Source organism: Pan troglodytes, chromosome 5, assembly GCF_028858775.2.
Source record: "Pan troglodytes isolate AG18354 chromosome 5, NHGRI_mPanTro3-v2.0_pri, whole genome shotgun sequence".
Taxonomy (NCBI): domain Eukaryota; kingdom Metazoa; phylum Chordata; class Mammalia; order Primates; family Hominidae; genus Pan; species Pan troglodytes.
The window spans coordinates 113,546,272-113,567,666 of record NC_072403.2 but is presented as its reverse complement, the minus strand read 5'-3'; the positions used below and the strand labels follow the sequence as shown (position 1 = coordinate 113,567,666).

The window sequence follows — 21,395 nt, the reverse complement described above, 5'->3', positions numbered from 1 at the left end:
AGATGTTTCAAACTTCATATGTTAAGAAGCAGACATCGTCTTCTCTCTTGAAGCTGTTTTTCTTGTTTTCTCCTTCTAGGTAAATGTGCCACTGATTAGTATCCCCAACTAGGAACATAGAGTAATTCTTATTTCCTGTCTTCATCACTCCTTCCTGGCATCCACTTACTAAATTCTACAATCTGTATCTCCTAAGTCCTCTTAGAATTCTTCATGTCAACATTATTCCATCAAAATCTTCTTAATTGAAACTGTCATCTCTTTTCAACTTGGCTAATTCAGGAATTCTCCTGCTTCCAGTGTTGCCCTATTGCTCTCCATATCTCATATCCCCAACACATTCTCCACACTGCAGTCAGAAAGCCATTACCAAAAATAATTCTAATCTTGCCATTATCTTGCTTAAAATAATGATTTTTAAAAAGAGCCAAAAAAAAAAAAAAACCCACAAAATAAAACGACAACTAACATCATGTGACAGTATTTAACAGAGTAGATTCTAAAGTTGACTGCCTAGTTTCAAAACCCAGATCTATCACTTATGTGCTATGTAACTTTGGGCAAATTACTTCAACTCACTGCATCTAAGTTTTCTCATATTAAAACAGTGGGATTACAAGCTACATGTTTCTTCTGTTTCTTTCTCAGAACTCTAAATAATATGCTGTATGTGTGTATGTGTATGTGTATTTGCAGAGAAACAGACTGGAAAGAAATCTAAAATGATTAACTTGATAGCAAAAAATCTTGATTATTTTATCTTATTTTTATTAAACTTTATTGTAGTTACTGAATTTCCTATAATAAACATGTATCGATTTCAAAAATTGTGAGATTAATAATTTCTTTATCATAGAGTTTAGTGAAGAAAAATGGCACATGGCCCATAGCATTTATATTGTTGAAAGTTTTAAATTCTTGTTATGTTTCCTCTATGAGGCACTTTACACGACAACAATCCTGTGAAGTATGATACATATTATCCTCACCTTATACATGCATCAACTCTCAGACTGTTAGTGGTCAAATCCCTTGCTAAAAACTACACGACAGGGTCAGGATTTCAGTCTGGAATGTCCTGATACCAAAGACCGTAGTAACCACAATAGCCTAGGCTGACAGATGGCCCTCTATGTCTTTTTCTGAGTTTCCAGGAAAAAGGTGAATGGATATATGCCAATTTTTGAGGCGTTCCATGGTGGTTTGAAAGCAGGCTCACATCACACAAACATCACTGATATTGCTATAACCATGTAGATTCCAGGGCAGGGTGGGCAAGAAAAGGTGGACTTGGTAGTACAAAGCTCTCTGTGATCTTTCCTACGCTAGCTTTTTATAAAATCCATTGATCATTCCTCATCTTCCTTGTTTCTGTTACTCAGTCATAATGAAGTGCTTGCAATTTCCTGACAAACTGGCTCCCTCAGTCATCTTCACATTTACACATGTTGCACACTGTAGACTCTTCTCCAGTTGCAGCATTTTACTTATCCTTCATGATAATTTTATAATGTCACTTTCTCTAAAACTCTTCTCCATCCTTTCCAGGCAGCTTCTTCTCCTGAGCCCTTCTTCTCCTGAGATGTCATGATGCTGTTTTCTTGCCTCTCTGTGCACTTGTTACACTAGAGTGTAGTGTTATTCTCTCCTAACTTACTGTACTCTGAGCCCATGGAGAAGGTCAAAGTTTTATCTATAATTCTTGTCCCCTCTGCCTAAGATAGCAGCTGATATACAGAAATTTAATAAATAATTGCTCAAATAAGAATACATATATACGTATATACACACATATATATGTTTAACTGCAGTTGAAATCAAAGAAACACAAGTCACTCGAGCTTTCTTATAAAATTTTTGAAACCATAAAAGAGTCATGTCCATATATCTGAAAATTGTGGCTGAATCTATTTATTCCTTGGCAAGTAGTTAAAGGCTACTTAACCAAATTTGACTTTGGCAGAATACTTAACTCATTGGAATTATCTTGCTTAAAAATGGATATAACACATCTTCCTATTATTAAGAAGTATTAAGGTACTTCCACAACCAGGCAACATTCTAGATGCTGGTGATAAAACTGTGAGCAGCCTTAGGGTTCACCCTGCTCAGATGTGTGGTTGATCCAGTAGAAGATCCACCCAAGAAAAGCCATTCAGAGTGTGATAAGAGTTCTCATGGGGGTGGGGATGGTCACGGGCGTTTCCATGGTCCTTTGGGATGTGTTTGGAGAGACCTATTCCAGACTTGAAAGCAGGGGTCAGGGCAGCCTTTCTTTGTGACACCCAAGCCACATGGTATGCCTGAGTGTGTTTGCGCAAATGTGCACATGTACGTGTGCACTTCGTGGCTAGGAGGACTAGGATCAGAAAGAGAGCTTTCCAGGTAAACAGAATATTATTTTCAACAACTAAAAGGTGTCTACTGGCTCAATTTGAAATAAATTAGTGGGGGATTTGGACTCAAATATCACTGCACAAGTATAGGGGCTACATCACACTGAGCATTGTAAGTCTTCTTAAAAATGCCTTAGAGGAATGAGAAGCTATTAAGAGGGAAATAGATCAGAATTGCATTTTTTAAAAAAATTACACTAACTGCAATGGAGAGACTAGAAAAAGGGAGACCAGTTAGAAGGCTGTTAATCATCCAGCTGACAGAGGGAGGTGATTTTGACCTAAGAAGTGGTAGGGGTAGGAAAAAAATAAAAGATTTGAGAGATCATACAAGTATAGAATTGACAACCGATTGTTGTTGAGCCAAAAAAAGAAAAGAATCAAGGAAGATGTTCATGTTTCTGGTTTAGGCTCTGGTGAGCAGGAGAGCCAGTCACTGGAGATAACAGGTATGATGTCATGATCACCTGTTTCCTTTGGGACACACAGAATTGTTTTGAAGATTAAGTGAAATAGTTTACGCGACAGCAACTAACACAATGTCAATTCATAGTGCATTATAGCTCATTTCTGCAGGCATTTCCATTCCCTTCTTGTCTTTTCTGAAGTTGTACCAGTAATTTAGTAGCAAAACTGGGAATAGAATCCCATGCTTCTGTTTACCAGTCCAGAGTTTTTTTGTTAATGGACTGCTGATCTATAAACAAAGATGAAACACAGGGATTTTAAAGCAGATATGAACAACTTATTCTGGAATTGCTTACAAGCTGTCATCTAGCCAACTTATTTTTAGTTTATATTTAAAATGAATCATATGTTCCAAAATGACTGACAGAAACACAGCTTTGTTTCTGAAGCCAATTCTTTTCCATCATTTTTGGACATCATTCAGAGCTATAACAGACTTTCAGGGTGTTTAAAAGCATTCATCCATGACAACAACAAATGCTAATTATCGTAAAAAATAAATAGCTCCTGTTAACATCATTTTAAGAATTTATCCTATTCCAGCACTATATTTCATTTATCATCCCATCTGTTTTGGGGGTGGGAACAAAGACTGGATGAAAGTATAATTATCATGTATCAAACTGGACAACACAACAAAAAAGAAATGAATACAAATGGGAGCAACAGCATACATAATAAATAAATATGGAAAGGAAAAAGGAAATATGTAAAAAAAAAAAAAGCACATGTGTGTTTTGCAGTAAAAGCAGATACATAAGTCCATCATAAAGACAGTAATGTTTATTTTATTGTGTATGAGGTGGAGTTTTTCCCATTTCAGTTCACAGTCCAAGCTATAATCAAATTTCCTATCACATCATCAAATAGTCATCTTGCTCTTTTGAGAAGCTGACAAATTCTCTTTGCTGAATTCAATCATTAAAACTATACCTTGCAAATATTCACAAACTATGCATCAAGCAAAGGTCTAATACCCAGAACCTATAAGAAACTGAAATAAATCAACAAGCAAAAAACAAATAACCCCATTAATAAAGTAAGCAAAGGACATGAACAGATACTCCTCAAAAGAAGATGTACATGCAGCCAACAAACATATGAAAGAAACGTTCAGCATCACTAATCATCAGAGAAATGCAAAACAAAACCTCAATGAGATACCATTTCACACTAGTCTGAATGACTATTATTAGGAAGTCAAAAAAATAAATGTTGGTGAGGTTGCAGAGAAAAGGGAATGCTTGTACAGTTTGGTGGGAATGTAAATTAGTTCAGCCATTGTAGAAAGAAGTTTGGAGATTTTTCAAAGAGCTAAACATAGAACGACATTTGACTCAGCAATACCATTACTGGGTATACACACAAAGGAAAATACATGAGTCTATCAAATAGACACATGCATGCATATGTTCATTGCAGCACTATTCACAACAGGAAAGACATGGAATCAACCAAGATGCCCATCAATTGTGGATTGAATAAAGAAAATGTGGTACATATACACCATGGAATACTATGCAGCCATAAAAAAGAACAAAATTATGTTCTTTGCAGCAACATGGATGTAGCTGAAAGCCATTATCCTAAGTGAATTACAGAGGAACAGAAAACCAAATACTGCATGTTCTTATTTATAAGTAGGAGATAAACATTTGGTACATATGTACATAAATTTAGGAAAAAATAGACACTGGAGACTACAAGCGTGGGGAGGGAGAGAAGAGGTTAAGGGTTGAAGAACTATCTATTGGATACCATGTTCATTGGGTGATTGGTTCAGTTGTACCCAATGCTCAGCATCATGCAATATAGCCTTGTAACAAACCTGCACATGCACTCCCTGATTTTAAAATGAAAGTTGAAAAAAATTCTACCTTGAGACTTTGAAACATAAACAAAAAGACAAAAAGTCTACTATATATTTATAAATACATTTCAAAGGGACTTTTCTGCCTTCGAGTCAGTTCTATCATATTAAATAATCAAAGTTCTCAAAAATGCTGTAAAGTAAGAGGCAACAATCGGTCAGTTACAAGTGCAATTATCCCATTGCAAATAGTATTAAAAATATGAGTTATTACATGTCCCTCAATAGGGATTAGAAGCTCAACAAGGGCTGGGCCTTTGTTTCCTTTAGTGGCATATAATTCCTTTCGTGGCAGATAACTCTCCCTGGCATGTATCAGTTGATAATCAAAATTCATTGAATTAAATGTTGCATAAAATGGAACAGCAATATGTTTTATTCTTCAGAGGATTTCAAGACATATTTATTCTATGAATAATTCTGTAACAATTCTAAGTTAGCATTACCACTTAACTAATCAGACCTTTCAAATATCCAACTGTCTATGTCACCTTCAAAGCCAAGGGAGTGGCAAAGTTTCCTTTAAATAGTAATGAGTAACTAAATAGTAAGCATTTTAATAAATTTGAGGTCAGGACTCCATTAAATGTATATAATCAACTAGCTATACATGTGTCCCTATTTATATTTGCCTCAATGATATAATTGAGAATATAATTTAAAGCAGGAATAGATCAATTACATGAGGCTGTATTTTACCAAATTATTGTAGGACCTGATTGCAAATCCCATTATCTATTTAGTGAATCACTTAAGAACCACATATATTAAATAAAAATGCCACACATGTGCATACACGTAGGATTGTGAATAAAGGTAATATGTCTATAAACATTTTGAATACTTGTCAATTTTCTTCTTCCTATGAGGAGTTTAAGGATGATAATTAATTCAAAATATCACATGTATGATGTACATATCTGTGTGCATGCACATATGTATATAATGTATACATTATAAGGATATATGATGTTTGGACAACCTATACATGAATTACATCAGGAAGGAATGGAGAAGTAAACAATCCACAGATTAACGATGCACATGTATCTACGTTTATATAGTTTTGTAGATGACCATCCATAAACATAAGTGGACCAATTTGCAACTGAGGATCCCTTGGATCATTTGATTACACATACTCACAGAAATCATTCATATAGAACCTGACGTTCAAAATTGGAACACAGAACTTTACCAATGACAAAGAAGTAATGATTTAGGAAGAAAGCAATATAATAAATTTAATAGGTTTAATTTGAGCTAACAGAGATCAAACATACTTATTTTTAAGGACTCTTAATGATGTATTCCTAATTTTTAATTATTTATAAATATTTCATATTTTAAATAAGAAAACAAAATTACTCTAATTTGTATCTAGATGCATTTCACTCTTTCTTATCTAAATGAAAATGTTTTTGAAATTATTTTCCCTTTTTTTAATCCTGTAGCTCCCAGTTTCCTATTCCCTTGAAAGAGTTCTTATCTGTCAATTTGCAGATGACCAATTTTATTGGCAAATGGGCAAATTTCTGCACAGAGTTCTATATACTGCATGCATGAACAAAATGTGTTCCTGGCATACTTTGAGAGAATTTAAATTCAAATAAAATTCAATCTCAATGTAATTATGAAAGTATAGCGAAGTGTCCTAAAATAAAATGTTTTTATGTTCTAATTTAAAGAGCACTGTTTATATTGTTGATAAACATCTTAAAGTAAAATTAATTATCACTCTATAGTAAGCAAAATAGTATGCAGCTGCTTCACCAATGTAACTTCCAATGAAAATTAAAATTTCATTTTTGTTACTTTATTGTATTTCTCTGAGATTTGTTTTTAACTGATAATTCAAGATAACATTTGTATGCAAAAATAATAAAATGCATTAACACAAGAAAGCAGACAACCTGTAGTTAGCAAATATTTATTAAAATATTCCTTTAACTCATTGAAATAAATATCATTTAGTAAATTCTATTTTCTAAGTCTCTAAATGACATCTACACAAAAGCAGTTCCACAAACTTGAGTGTTTCAGTGAATATTATATTGTTCCACATATGAGTAAAAACTTTTCTAACCTTAACATGCCTTATAAAGTTTGTTACGTTTTATATGCATTCTTTGCACGTAAACAGCCAGATAAAATAGTAAGGCATAATTCTGAATTTCTTGGCAAGTTTCACTGACTCATCACAAGGCTTTGCCTTGAGAAACGACCCTAGCAAAAACTTCATGGCAGAAAAATTCTTTAAATAAATATTTCAGAATGGGTCCAGTGGCTCACACCTGTAATCCCAGCAGTTTGGGAAGCCAAGGCAGGTGAATCATTTAAGGTCAGGAGTTCGAGACCAGCCTGGCCAACATGATGAAACCCTGACTCCACTAAAAATACAAAAATTAGCCAGAAGTGGTGGGGTATGCCTGTAATCCCAGCTACTTGGGAAGCTGAGGCAGGAGAATCGCTTGAACCTGGGAGGCAGAGGTTGCAGTAAGCTGAGATTGCACCCTTGTATGCCAGCCTGGGCGACAGAGTGACTCTATCTATCTATCTATGTACACACACACACACACACGCACACACACACACACACGCACACACACACATTATTCAATATGATCTAAATTGTTAGACCATATTGTTTTTGAATAAATTGTTTTTGAATACATGGATTCTTACTTTTTAAATGACTGGAATTCTAAATATATATATACATATGTGTGTGTGTATGTATATGTGTATGTGTGTGTGTATCTATCTATCTATCTATAATATTGTTTACTACATCTATCCTTCATCCAACCTACCAAACTAGCTGATCTTTCACAGGAATAAAAAAAAATGCTTATTTTACAAATACAGAGAAGAAGTATTCAACATAGGTATTCTTTGTTTGGATATGTGAAATTAGGATTGGTGTTTGATTCTGTCTTTCTACCCCTTAGTTGAATTTTCAAAACTCAAAATAAAGCACATAAGAATACAATAAGAACCTGGAATGGGCTTCAGAAAATTATCTATATTTAAAGCATAGCTCCAAAAGATACTGATTTTTCTTACCAGTGCTGTCATCATACACAACCGTGACGGTTTTCCACTTGAAAAACTGCACCAGGTCTAAAATGGCACGGCTGAGTGAAGAGAAGTCTGGGTAGAGACTGACATAGAAGGAATCTTTGTTGTCTGACACCTGGTGCTTCCAGCGGGTCTGTATGTGGGGAACTCCCAGAGCATTGCAGATGGACTGCACTGCGTTTGCTGATGAGCTGTGTGAAGGCCCGAAGATGGCAGCCACCCCAAGAGACAGCTGATCACAGGCTGAAGAGGAGATAAAGGTCTGTCAATAATGAGAGGAGAGGTGCCAGTGTGCCAGCAGATACCACATTATTATTTTAAACCCAAAGGTATCATTCTCAAGAAAGATTTGTGTTTTTAAAAATATATATATCTACTTTTCACTAATTTAAAATTTTGTCTGACTCCGAGCATTTTCCGTTTGCTACAAGGGAATTAACTCACCCTGCGGCTCAATGTTCAAATAATTCTATAAATAATGTCAGGGGAGGGAGACAGGCAAGGAGAGAGAGGATGAATATTTTTTAATTTAAGGGGGCAGTGCTTGTTTTGGAAGACTAGTTTATATGAGGGGAATGAGGGAATAGTGCAGCTTCTCAAATTCACTGAACAGTTTTTACATTTTCCATTTCTTAATCAAAAGCCACGTGGTTCCCCCTTTACTCGTGCAATTAGCTATGCTCACACACAGATGAACTTTTCCACATATCTGATGATACAGGTCAGGTTATGTGAACACTCAGCCACACAAAACCTGCTATAGCTCTTAGAGAGTGATTTCATATGGATCAGTCTCACTGAGTAGAAAAACAGCAAAGTCATTAGACAAGTACTCAGTCATCTTTATATATTTGGCTTTTGGATGCTATAAGTGTTTTCTATTATTCTATTTTTTAAAGTTTGTATTTACTCACAGAAAATTTTATTCATATCAATAATAACCACAGTAATTAAGAAAGGCATGAACAAACTAGAGGGTATTCAGATTAAAATAGACTGTGCCATGACCTGAACTTTCTATAAGGCACACTGACACAAATAGCGAGCTTGGGCCTAGAAAGTGAGTAATTATTGGGAACACAAAACTTATCTTTAAATATATGAAGACCTGGCATGTGAAAGAAGCTTAAGTTTGTTTCACTTGATGGGCAAAGGGGAATTAGAAAAAAAATAGAAGGTTCCCCTGAATTTTTACCCACTTCATTATTATTTATTTATTTATTTATTTATTATTTATTTTGTTGAGATAGAGTCTCGGTCTGTCGCCCAGGCTTGAGTGCAGTGGTGTGATCTCAGCTCACTGCGACCTTTGCCTCCCAGGTTCAAGCGATTCTCCTGCCTCAGTCTCCCGAGTAGCTGGGACTACAGGCACATGCCACCAAGCCTGGGTAATTTTTTGTATTTTTAGTAGAGACAGGGTTTCACCGTGTTAGCCAGGATGATCTTGATCTCCTGACCTCGTGATCCACCCGCCTCGGCCTCCCAAAGTGCTGGGATTACAGGCATGAGCCACCACACCCGGCTATTATTTTTAATTCTAAATATGGCCTCATGCCATGGTTCACACCTGTAATCCCAGCACTTCGGGAGGCCAATGCAGGAAGATCGCTTGAGACGAGGAATTCGAGACCTGCCTGGGCAACACAGTGAGACCTCCTCTCTACTAAAACAAAAAGAAAAAGAAAAACAAACAAACAAAAAGAAACAAAAAAAATTCAGCTAGGCATGGTGCTGTGTGCCTATAGCCCTAGCTACTTGGCAGGCTGAGGTGGGAGAATCACTTGAGCCTGGGACATTGAGGTTGCAGTGAGCCATGATGGTGCCACTCCTGGCCTACCTGGGTGCCAGACCAAAACTGTGTGTCAAAAAAAAAAAAAAAAAGTAAACCATGTTCAAAAATGAAATAGTCTTCCCCAAGAGGCAATGGTTTGCCCATCACTGCAAATATTTAAAGGACAGAGAAGGATTGTTACTGAGCTTTAGGCATAAATTAGGTGTTCAGACTCAATTCCTCCAAAATGGATAGTTTATTATTCTATGTGAATTCTATGTGAAAATTTCTGCTATTTTCCCTCAGTTTTCTGCATAAAATATAATATTATAGGTGAATTAGGCATGGATATATTTAATAATTAAGTAAATTATTGTCAGAACACTTGTTTAAACATTCTTTAAAAATCAATATGATCTAAATAAATTGTTTTTAAATACATGGATTCTTACTTTTTAGATAACATGTGGAATTCTAAATTAGTATAAATGGTGGCTAGACTTTAGAATTTTTCACTCAACATGAGATTTTAATTCATATATACTGAAGATAAACGATCTTCCTTCACCAGGTTTGTGACAAATCACAAACCAAGAAAAGCTAAAAACACTGAATTAGGTTATTTAGAATGTTTCTAAGTGTGTCTCAAGCAAGATTAGAGCTTTCAGTTATCAGAAGAGTTATTTAAAAATATATGATTCAAACAATAATTCAAGCTCTAATACATCAAAGTATTTATTAATTGAGCAGAACAATACTACCCATTAAAACTATAACAGAAAAAAATTAGATAAAATGTCAAAAGGTAACATCTCATTTCTTATTATTTTCTTGCATTGGATAAATAATTACATTTTTAAAATATCTAAAGTTATTTTATAATTAATCATTAACAATATTATCAATATATACATTTCTTGATAGTTAAAAAAACATATTGGCTCTGTTATATTATGTTTTTATGTATTGCTGTGTCCTCCAAGCAGTAATAACTCAACAAACAAGAGATTCAGAAGATAAAATCCAAACCATGACATTCACAAAGAAAGTTATTCATACACTTATTTGAGCTTTTCCTAGCTTCAAGCCAAAGTGAAATGATGGATTTGATTCCCAGTGAGTTTTTATTGGGTAACAAAGCTTGTAAATTTCTTATAATATTTTGGTCAAACGACATGACTTTATCAATTCATAATTTTGCTAGGGCATTCCCAGGATAGTACTCTGTTTGTTGTGAGAACATCCGAACCTGTGTTTTTTTTATGCTGTTCATTTGAAATCACCATTAAGAAATCTACTAATATTTTATCTATACTGCACTCATACTCCATATTCTTTGATCAAAATGCTTTCATTAGAGGCAGAACTTCTTCTTCCTAATGGAAACAATCATGAACTATGCCACTAATCAAATGTAATAGTCTTGAATTAATGATTTATTTTGCAATTATGATGACAAATGTAATATTTCACAGTTACCTTTAACCTTTTTCTCAGTCTTCAAAACCTTTCATCACCTGACATGGTTCTGAAATGTGGAAACTTATTTGTATTCATAAAGATATGAATTCAAAGGGCATGCAAAATATGGCTTTGATAAACACTACTTAGCTGCTGGGGGAAAAGAAGGATACTTTCATCTTGAGAAATACTGTACCTTGTCAGCTACCATTAATATTAATGAGCTTAAACAATTTGCACTAACCTGGAATTATAAATAATTATGTACATTTCCACCAATATAAGGTAGCTACAGTAAAACCATATTAGCATTACAGAAAGGCAAACATTGTTTTAAAATATAATGTTAGAACAAACACTTTGTAAGCCTTTTCCTTTGAGAAAAATCTTTATTATAAAATTTAATTCCTATTATATAAATGCTAACTATGCAAAAGAAAAGATCACCTACTATAAGATTATCTACATATATAAGAAAAGATCACCCACATAAGACTATAGAAGCACCTCTCAAACACATTTACTACTGACAGCTGTCTGGTTAAAATAAATGCTTTAATAATAGTTTTCTCTACTGCCTTCCTTCATATATAAATATTAAATTTTTATTCCACCAAATTATTTTTCTTTTTATTCTTTTTCTATATTTTTGACATTTAAAACAGTTATAACATGAAAATAAAACTCATAAAGTATTCTAATCATGTCCTTATATAATTCAGTTTTTACATAATCAGCCATTTATTTTCAGTTACAAAAAGAAATATTAGATGGTTAAAATATGAGCATGGAATGTACATAAACTAATGGTTGTTTAAAATTTTCCATTTAAGTTTCAATATATGCTGACATTTTGAAGTCACTCAGAACCACATAACTTTCAAGGTAGCCAATAAATTGAGACCACAGTAATAATATAATGGGATTGACAGATAATGCAAATAAAGATGTAAGAATGGATTGCAAAATTGGTAAAATCCACTCATATAAGTTTTATATTTGTGGGTTCTTAAAAATAGGAATGCTTCAATAATAAGATGGAAGGATCAATAGAAAAAAAAATTCACTAACAGATGTAATTCTATTTCACGTTATAAGCAGATTTTTTGCAATAGGAATTGTACCACTTTATCTTCTCTGACAAAATTTATATGCATTTTGAAAATAAATCTTTGCATGCAAATATTCCTAACAACTTATTAACTGTATGTTGAAAAATAAAAAAATCTCTTAAGAATACCCAGAAATTTGAATTCCAGGAAACAGAGCTGTTAAAAATCTATCAATTACCTTTCTTGGATGCTTCAAAACTATCATAAAGGTTTATCTTCTGGGTGTCATAGGTAAGGGTAGTATTGGGTAGCAATGTTCTGTTTCTGTTAATTGTGTTCACAGCAAATCTGAATGCAAGTTCCTCAGCTCCCATTGGGCCAGATTCCACATATTCAAAAATACCACCTGGCAAAAAGAAAGAGAAAAATCATAAATTTTACAAGAATAAACATAATTTTCACAAGATAAAGAAAATATCAGAAGTTTTCTGTACTTTTATATATGTGCAAGTGCATTTGTGTGTGTGTGTGAGAGAGAGAGAGAGAGAGATTTAAGTACATGGGGTTTGTGCTTACTTTATGAACTTTGGGATATTCTCTTTTAGCCACAGCCATACTGGTAAAATTGCCTTCGTATTGCTGCCAAAATTTAACATGATACAAATATGATTTGGACTTTTTTTCTTTAGTTATTACTTATTTTAGGGCCTAGGTATAGAGAGGTCTTGACTTAAGTACTGAAATTTATCCCCCCAAAATTTGTAAACAGTTCCAGAATAATCAATCCCCTTCATTGATATATACTATAAAATTAAGCATTGAAAAAAAATGTGTTAAATTCCGTCTCCATTCAGAAATCAAAATTCTTTTGCACAACTTTCTTTTCTTTTTTAAGACAGTCACTCACTTGCCCAGGCTGGAGTGCAGAGGAGCGATCACAGCCCACTGCAGCCTTGACCTCCTTGGGCTCAGGTGATCCTCTCACCTCAGCCTCCCAAGTACTTGAGACTACAGGCGTGTGCCATCATTTCCAGCTAATTTTTGTATTTTTTGTATAGTCGGGGTTTCACTATATTGCCCAGGCTAGTCTCAAACTCCTGGGCTCAAGCAATCTGCCTGCCTTGGCCTCCCAAATTGTTGGGATTTACAGGAGTGAGCCACCGTGCATTTATTGTGTTAAAAGCCCAAATTATTTGCAAATTTCAGCATCTTACTTGCGAGAAAAGAGAGTTAGCATTTTGCTAGTTGCTTTATTCTAAGTCCCTTTTAAGAAGACACTTGACATTTATGAAGGATGCCTCTCCAAAACAATGCAACTCCTTTAGTCAATGAATAAAACTGTAGTATATAATTTTGGCCATAGAGTATAATTTTAAAATATGTCCCTTCAATTTGTGACCTTCCACCAGCTCTGTCTCATTCCAGTTCCCTCACTCTTGTCACAGCCTTCCTTCTCTCGAATATCATTGCTCTCTCGTTAGCTGGGAGTGACCCAACTGAGGCCTTTGCTTCCAAAAGAATCATTGTTGGTTTGGAGAATGAAATAAAAGGTGGAGCATCTGATTCCTAATCCCCTCCAACCTCTGTCCTTAGGAAACGAGTACTTTAAAAACGCAGAACATTTATCTTTCTTCCTTTCAAATTTCACACCATGTATCCCAGTACAGTCATTCATAAATTAAACTTTCTCGAATAAGCTATTCCACATCTAGCAATTCATACCTCATCAAAGATATTTTGACACATGAATGTCAGGTGACTATACTATTAGCAAACTACCTATTATAAATTAGTAAGAAGTCGTAATGTTGTAACAATTCCTCTAACTATGAGGAATTAGGACTCAGAATAGACTAGAGGGGTGAGGCAAATTTATATTCAGGAACAAGATAAAAAATATTATTTGATACCATATTCATTTGAAATATTTCTCTTATTCTGGATTTTAACCAATTTAAGGGTGTACTTACTAAAACAATCAACTTGTGAAATGGCACTCAATATATTTGAAGTCTTTGGTGACTTATGTTAAGCAAAAGGATAATAATTATATGTGTCTAATGGGTATAAAGAACCAACCTAGATTCCTTCTGTGTATGTGGAGAAGAACAGTGGTATTCTTCTTTACTCTCTACCCTTATATATAACATTTATTTGGAGCTAGACTGGGTTTACATTCTGGATTTGCCAATTGCTATCTGTATAATTTTGGGCAGTTGCTTAAAACCTCAGTCTGAGCTGCCTCATCTCTGAAAAAAGAATGACAAGGGAGGTTACTGCATAGAATTGCAATAAAGAATAAATGTTAGCATGTACAAAACATTTAGAGTGGCTGTCACAGACTAAGCACTCAACAAGTATTTGAGGTCACAGTGAACCTTCAAAGCCATCCAAAATAGCATTTTACAGAAATTACCCCTTTGGTCAAAGATCACAAAGCTATCAAGTGATAGAGCCACTGGTAGAATCTGCTCATGCCTGACTTCAAAACCCTCGCCTGTTCCACTACAAACTAGTAGTTTTCTGCAAAATTTCAGTCAGGCAAAATATACAAAACTTCCTAAAATGTGAGATAAGATGACTTAATAAGACGTAACTAAAAATGTAAGATCTTATATATGAAACAGAAAAATAGTTAACTAATTGTAAGGTACTTGTAAAGTTAAGTAGAAATAAAGAGAAAATTATAGAAATGCAAGCCTTAAGTGGTTTCTTGCTGGCAAATAAAATAAAAAACTGAATCTTCTACTTTTTTCAGTTCAAAATGGTAGTTTCGATGTAATAAAAGTATGCAATAAAGATCATATTTTATAATATTGGATCAATATTTTACCCAGTTATAATATTGAATTAATATTTGATGATACTGAATTGAAACTTTCTTATTCTTTATCAATCTTTAAAATAATAATTCAAATTCCACTTTAAGTTTACATATTTATCACAAGTTTGAATGTTTAAAGAAATCTTTTTATTTCCTTAGGATAACCCATTTTCCACCTTAAATTAAAAAATAAATAGCTATATGTTATTAGTCCAAGCCAGAGTTTAAAATTTTGTAACAAACAAAAACATCCAGATAACGCAACCTTTTAAGACAAAATATAATCACCCAACAACGTTAACTAAAGAAAAGAGATAAATCAAGAATAGCTTATTACCCCTTGTATGTGGAAGGAGATGAAAAAAATCTAGTAAAGAATTGGTTTCCAAATAAAGTTAGATTGGTGTTACAAACTATTGAGGAGAAAGAACTTTTTAATTCTATTTAAAAATTCGGAAAGTCTTACTATCATCCAACTTAGTAATTGTTCCAAGAAGAAAAAAGTAGATTCACCATACTAGATAGTATAAATGCAATTGATAATTATTTTTATTTAAAAATACTTTTTTTGAAAACAATAAAATGAGACTTTATTAAGATAAAAATCACGAATGAACAGTAAATTTTATATAAAGAGGAGGAAGTTCCATTAAGGTCAGGAAAAAGATAAAATGTCTACAATATCCACTCTTCTTTAGTATTTATTTTCATTTCATAACATATAGAGAAGAGATACAAATGTGTTTTGCCAAATATGTTTGACTATATCAATGAAAATACCAAAATTGAAAGGATTTATCACCAACAAGCCTCCACTAAAACAAATACTAACTAAATCAAGTTCTATAGGCAGATTATTGATTACAGAGGAAGCCACTACATTGCTTCAACATGTGAAGTATAAGAGAAAATACAAACACATGGGTGAAAATCAATAAATTTGGACTATAAAAAGAAAGAATAGGAATGACTGATGAAGTTTATGTTTAGAATTAAAGTGTATGGTAAGTATAATTAAAAAAGCAAAAAATGCATAAATAGAATTAAAGGATTTTAATGTTTTAGCAGTATTTGGAGAAATACTATGTTCAGAAATAACTGAACATAGTAATTCAAGAATGCATTTTGAATTCTAGGACAAAGACTAAACAAATAATGAAATAGTATCTGATGAAAAATTAATAGAGAAAAATAGATAAGTAGAACACAGAATCCATAAACAATTTTCCATCTATATAGACAACAATATTAAAGTGATAATACTGCAGTTCTAATAAAAAAGGATTGTATTTTCAATAAATATTTCTGGATTAAGTAGATAATTATATAGAAATTATTTCAATCATACATTGAAATGTGACATTAAAAAATAAAGTTCAAAAAAAAGCTAAGAAAAGATGTTTTAAAAGAAAACAAAAAGTGATGCTTATAAAGGTAAAAATGTGACATATTAGACTTTCTTAAAATCAAGAACTTCCTAATCAGAGACACACACAAGACACACACTCAACAGACACACACACGTGTATATGTGTGCCATAAACAAATGAGGACAAAACACACACACACATATATATATATACACACACATATATATGACATTTTCTTTATATCCTATAAGTAGAATTAGTGGATTCACACATATATACACACATTTAGTAGATAGTTTCACATGTGTGTGTGTGAGAGAGGGAGAGATAGATAGAAAAGACTTCTCTTTTAAAAAATCTACAAAAAAAGAAAATGGCAGTCAAACCAATAGAAATATGGGTAGAAAATTTGAACAAGCATTCCCCAAAAGATAAATTGAAATGGACAATGTACATAAAAAAGTGATCAATTTCATGGTATTATGGAAAATGAAAATTTAAACCACAATTCGAAACAATTTTATATACACCAGCATGGTTAAAATGAAAAAGACAAACTGGCTCAATCAACATTGAAAATTGAGTGTCTGAATCTTCTACCACTGAAAATATACAAACTCTGTGACACAGAAATTTCACTCTGGGATAGCTGATAAACAGAAATCTGTACATAAGTTCATCAAAGCATATGTGCAAGAATATTTATAACAACATGGAAGACCTGCATCAATAAAGAACTACATGCAATAACATGAGATGAATCTCACAAACAAATGATTGAGTGAAAGAAGCCAGACACAAAAGAATACTGCTGCATGATTTCATTATTTGAAAAGTTCAAAAAATGTTAGTGGTGGGAATAGCAGTAAGAAGAGAGCATGATGTGCTTTTGGGATGCTGGTGATGATCTGTTTCTTAATCTGAGTGCTTGGATACTTATTACTAGAACTTTACTTGTATCATGTGTGCACTTTACATAGATCATTCTTTAATAAAATTTTACTTTAAAAAACAATTGTATGAAAGTGCTAAGGCCTTTCTGAGTTTGATAACACAAGCAGTAAAAATAAAGGCAATATTACTAAATGTAGCTTCAATATTTGAAAAACATCTATGCATCAAATATAACTAAAGAAAGACAAATATGAAAATATATGAAAGTATATTAAATATCATAATACATTTTACAAGAAAATAATATATTCAATAAAAAGAACTAGCTACTGAAAACACAACTCCAGTAGAAAAATTGGCAAAGAACGTAAGTAGATAATATTCATAAATAATAAATGCAAATAACCACTAAATGTAAGAAAATGTTCAAAAACAGGAAAAGGGAAAGGTCAATTAAAACAATGAGATAGAATCTTTATGAATCAAATGTACTGAGGTGTAAGAAAGAGCACAGCTGAATAGAAAAATAAATCGACACAAACTTTATTGAAGTCCTTTTTTTAAATCTATCAAGCTTTAAAAATATCACACACTTGAAAGCACTAATTCTACTTGCAGGATGGAAACTTAAGGAAAATGTCACTGATTTAGCTGCAAGGATGTTCACTTCTTTATTTATAAGAACAAAATGATTCAAATTTTTCTAAGTATACAATGGTAAAAGACTTTTTACAGAAACTATGGTAGATATACTTAATAAAATACTATATATTTAGCCATTTTAAAATTATTCTGTAGAAGGTATTTGATGACCAAATGCTTCAGAAGTAGTTATAATATGCCCTTATGCATAACAATATATTAACCTTGGTTCATTTTAGATGATAGGCATTTGATTAATTTTGATTTTCTGATTTTTTGTTTATTTGTATAATTTAAATAGCTAACAATGGAAATATGTTAATCTTGTTATTTAAAAAAATGAATATTCTTCAAAATGAAGCTAGAATATTAAAGAGTAGCAGAAAACAGGACAGTGAAAGGTGAAGATAAAATCTCAGGGTGTTTGTGCCTTTGCTTCATTTATAATGAGAAAGACTTAACATATTTATATGCAGAGGGAAAGAACCAATAGGAAGAGAAAGCTAAAAGGTAGAAAAGAGAAGGTATTAGTGATGGAGCCAGGTGTCTCAGGAACAAGAGAGGATCAAATCCAAAGCATGGCAAATAGGCTAAGCCTAGGGGAGGAGGACACCTTATTCACTCCAGCAAGAAGCAATTATCTGTAATCTGCAGATGTGAAGATGGGCAGGAAATCAGGGGCATATATACTTTATGTGTTTTCTTTGTAAAGTGAAATATAAAGCTCTCTATATTTGATTCTCTGAGGAAGAACTCAGCTCGTTTTTATAATTTTAAAAGAACACCTTTGATTTTAAAATTGCTATTATAAAATTGAATGGCAAAGCATTTTTTCCACCTGTTCATGAACCTGCAAAAGGATAATTGTTCACATGATTTTAAACAAGATGTTTTTCTTTCCTATGACTTGAAAAAATAATATCCATTTTGCACTGGGAATGTTCTATAAAACTGTTTTCTCCTAGAATTATTCTTTTTATTATAGTGTCAGGATTGTACATAGTATTTCATAAGCATGTGATCCATGAAGAGAGAATTGCTCTCCTGAGAGTTCATAAATCATGTTTGATGGATAAAATATATCTCAGAATAATAAAGGACTCATAAGACCTATATGATCTTAAAGAAGCATCTTAGTAATCAATAATTTTGTGCTCTTTCTAGACTTACACCAAAATTCAACCAGTTTCACATTTTCAAGAATCTAGAGACTCCTATGTAGTTATCATCTAATTCCTTATTCTCCATACAACACAAGCAAAATATACTGCTTTCTCATACTTACCTTGAACTTTTTAGGTTCAAAACATCATCTAAGAAAATCATTCTCACAGCTTTATCATTGTTTTATTTCTTAATTCAGGAAGGGCCATCATATCTCACATAACCTCTATATCAAACCATAAAATGCCCGCAATTCTTTTTCCAAGCTTATATTAAAAGTTAACAGTTCTCTTCACTATAAAAGGCTTGTTAAAAGAAGAAAAAAAGAAGGAGAGGAGAATACCTTTCTTTTTCATGGGCGCAATTGCCCTCCTTTGTTTTGTAGATATAGGAAACCAAATGTCAAGTGATCCCTGGTTTACACAGAACACTCAGTGCTGAAACTTTTCACATCACAGTCTCTGACTCACAAAAGAACATCACTACTTAAGACTTGAAATAAAAGATTTATTAGTCAACTGCTAAAGCCTAGTCAATGCCTTTCTCTTTTAAATCAATTGTAACTACTACTGAGGAGTGTATGACTCATAAACCCATGATGGATGTACCAACCAACGTCACATCTAACCTCTGAGACTTTTCAAATAGGTCTTACCTTAAAGTGAGTACAATCTGTGTTTTATAGACTTTAATTTAATAAAGAAACTGATGTTCTAAACGGCACACCATCTGTTATCCTCCCAAAAGATATGTTGATTTTCTCCATCAAATGTTATACTAATCTTATTTCCTGTCTAAACAATTGCAAAAGGTTCCTCTGCATTTTAATTTTGTACAAATCATTATCCAAAGGACAAAATCATCAAGCTTCTTTAATTTTTATACAATATAATGCCAAAGGACAATGTTACATTGGCCTTTGGCTATTAAATGACATGCCATGGATATTAAATGACATTAGGGTATTATTTTTTTCTCCTTAGGCAAAATAATGATATAGTGGTTATATAAGAAAATATCCTGACTCTTAGGAGATCAAGTCTTTAGGTATGAAAGAAGTATCATAAACAAAAAACTGGAAAAATATAAGCAATTGTTTAATCAAAGTGCTTATGAGTGTTTATTATACAATTGTTTGAACTTTTCTGTATGTTTAAAAATTCAAAATAAAAGTTTGGGGGGAAAAGAAAATGGACAAGAAGAAATAAAACCCCAATACTCATTTTGTTCTTAATGCATATTTTTAACAGACTTCTCAAAATGACCATTAAATTAACCTGCAAATATTTACATGTACTATGCACTAAAATTGCACTATTATCCTGAGTGTAAAAGATGGAGTCTAAGAATCATACAATCTATAAATCATCTGGTCTACCCATCATTCAGATACATAGATTGCCTTTATTACTACACATTGGCCTCCAGGAATGACAAACTTATCATCTGAAGCAGTCCCTCACCTCTCTGGAGAGCTCCAGCACAAAGTTCTCCCATATATTAATCCATCCTCTGTTTTCCTGAAGTTTTTAATCATATCTTTTTATTGAGATACATTTAATCCCAACTTTCACATGATTATCTTCCAGAATTTGAAAACAGATTTCATCTTCCTACTGCGTTTCTTTCATCTAGCCTAACACTTTGAAATTGTTTAACTGTTTGTCACATGACTAATCTGATCCTTTCGTTTTTCTAGTTTTTTTTTTTTTTTTTCTGAACACAGCCTAGTGTGTCCACAGTTCAATGTTATACTCCAAGTGTATCCAAGCAAAGCAAATTATGAGAGAGTGGCCAGCTCCATAAGTTAATGTATTATAGATAAAATTAATACTGGATTTTTTTAACAGTACAGTATCACACTGCTCATTCATCTTAAGCTTATTGTTTAAAAAGTTTATGTTTGTGATGTACTTTTTAAAAATTTTTTTACAAGTATCCCTGATTAATATCTTTTACTTACAGTTGGTCTAATTTTCTAATTAAAACCACTTGGGGCCTAATTCTATCATCAACTGCTATTATTAACTTATTCAACATCTAATGTATCAAGGTAATTTACTAATATTACAAAGGTATGTGAAATGTGTTTCTTTACCTTCTGCCTTTAGGTCATATTCAGTTTTGCTTTTATATCTAAGTCAGTGATAAAAATCATAAGCCAGAAAGAGTTAAAGACCAAGCAAAGCTTTAGACCATAACCTCATAGATACCCCACTGGAGTCTGTCCCTATTGTTAAACTAGGTAATGGTCTTCTTAATTATTCTAGCTAACAGTTCATAGATTCCCATCATTTCTACAGGAATGTCACTGTAAACCTTTTCATATGCTTGACTAAGTCCAGAAGTTCTATGTCTTCCACACCACAACAATGCATCTTCACTGGATTTTTCATGGATAC

At 32.9% G+C, this 21,395-nt stretch overlaps 1 protein-coding gene across 9 annotated transcripts in view; it reads right to left on the bottom strand.

Moving 5' to 3' along the window:
- The window catches only part of GRIK2 (glutamate ionotropic receptor kainate type subunit 2), a 1,183,302-nt gene that overhangs the window by 439,253 nt on the left and 722,654 nt on the right, over positions 1-21,395 (bottom strand). For all 9 annotated transcript variants that reach the window (XM_009451673.5, XM_009451672.5, XM_054685483.2 and 6 more), the window contains 2 exon segments: positions 12,338-12,505; positions 7,801-8,058 (listed from right to left, as the gene is read on the bottom strand). In XM_009451673.5, coding sequence (XP_009449948.1) covers positions 7,801-8,058; positions 12,338-12,505 — 426 coding nt within the window.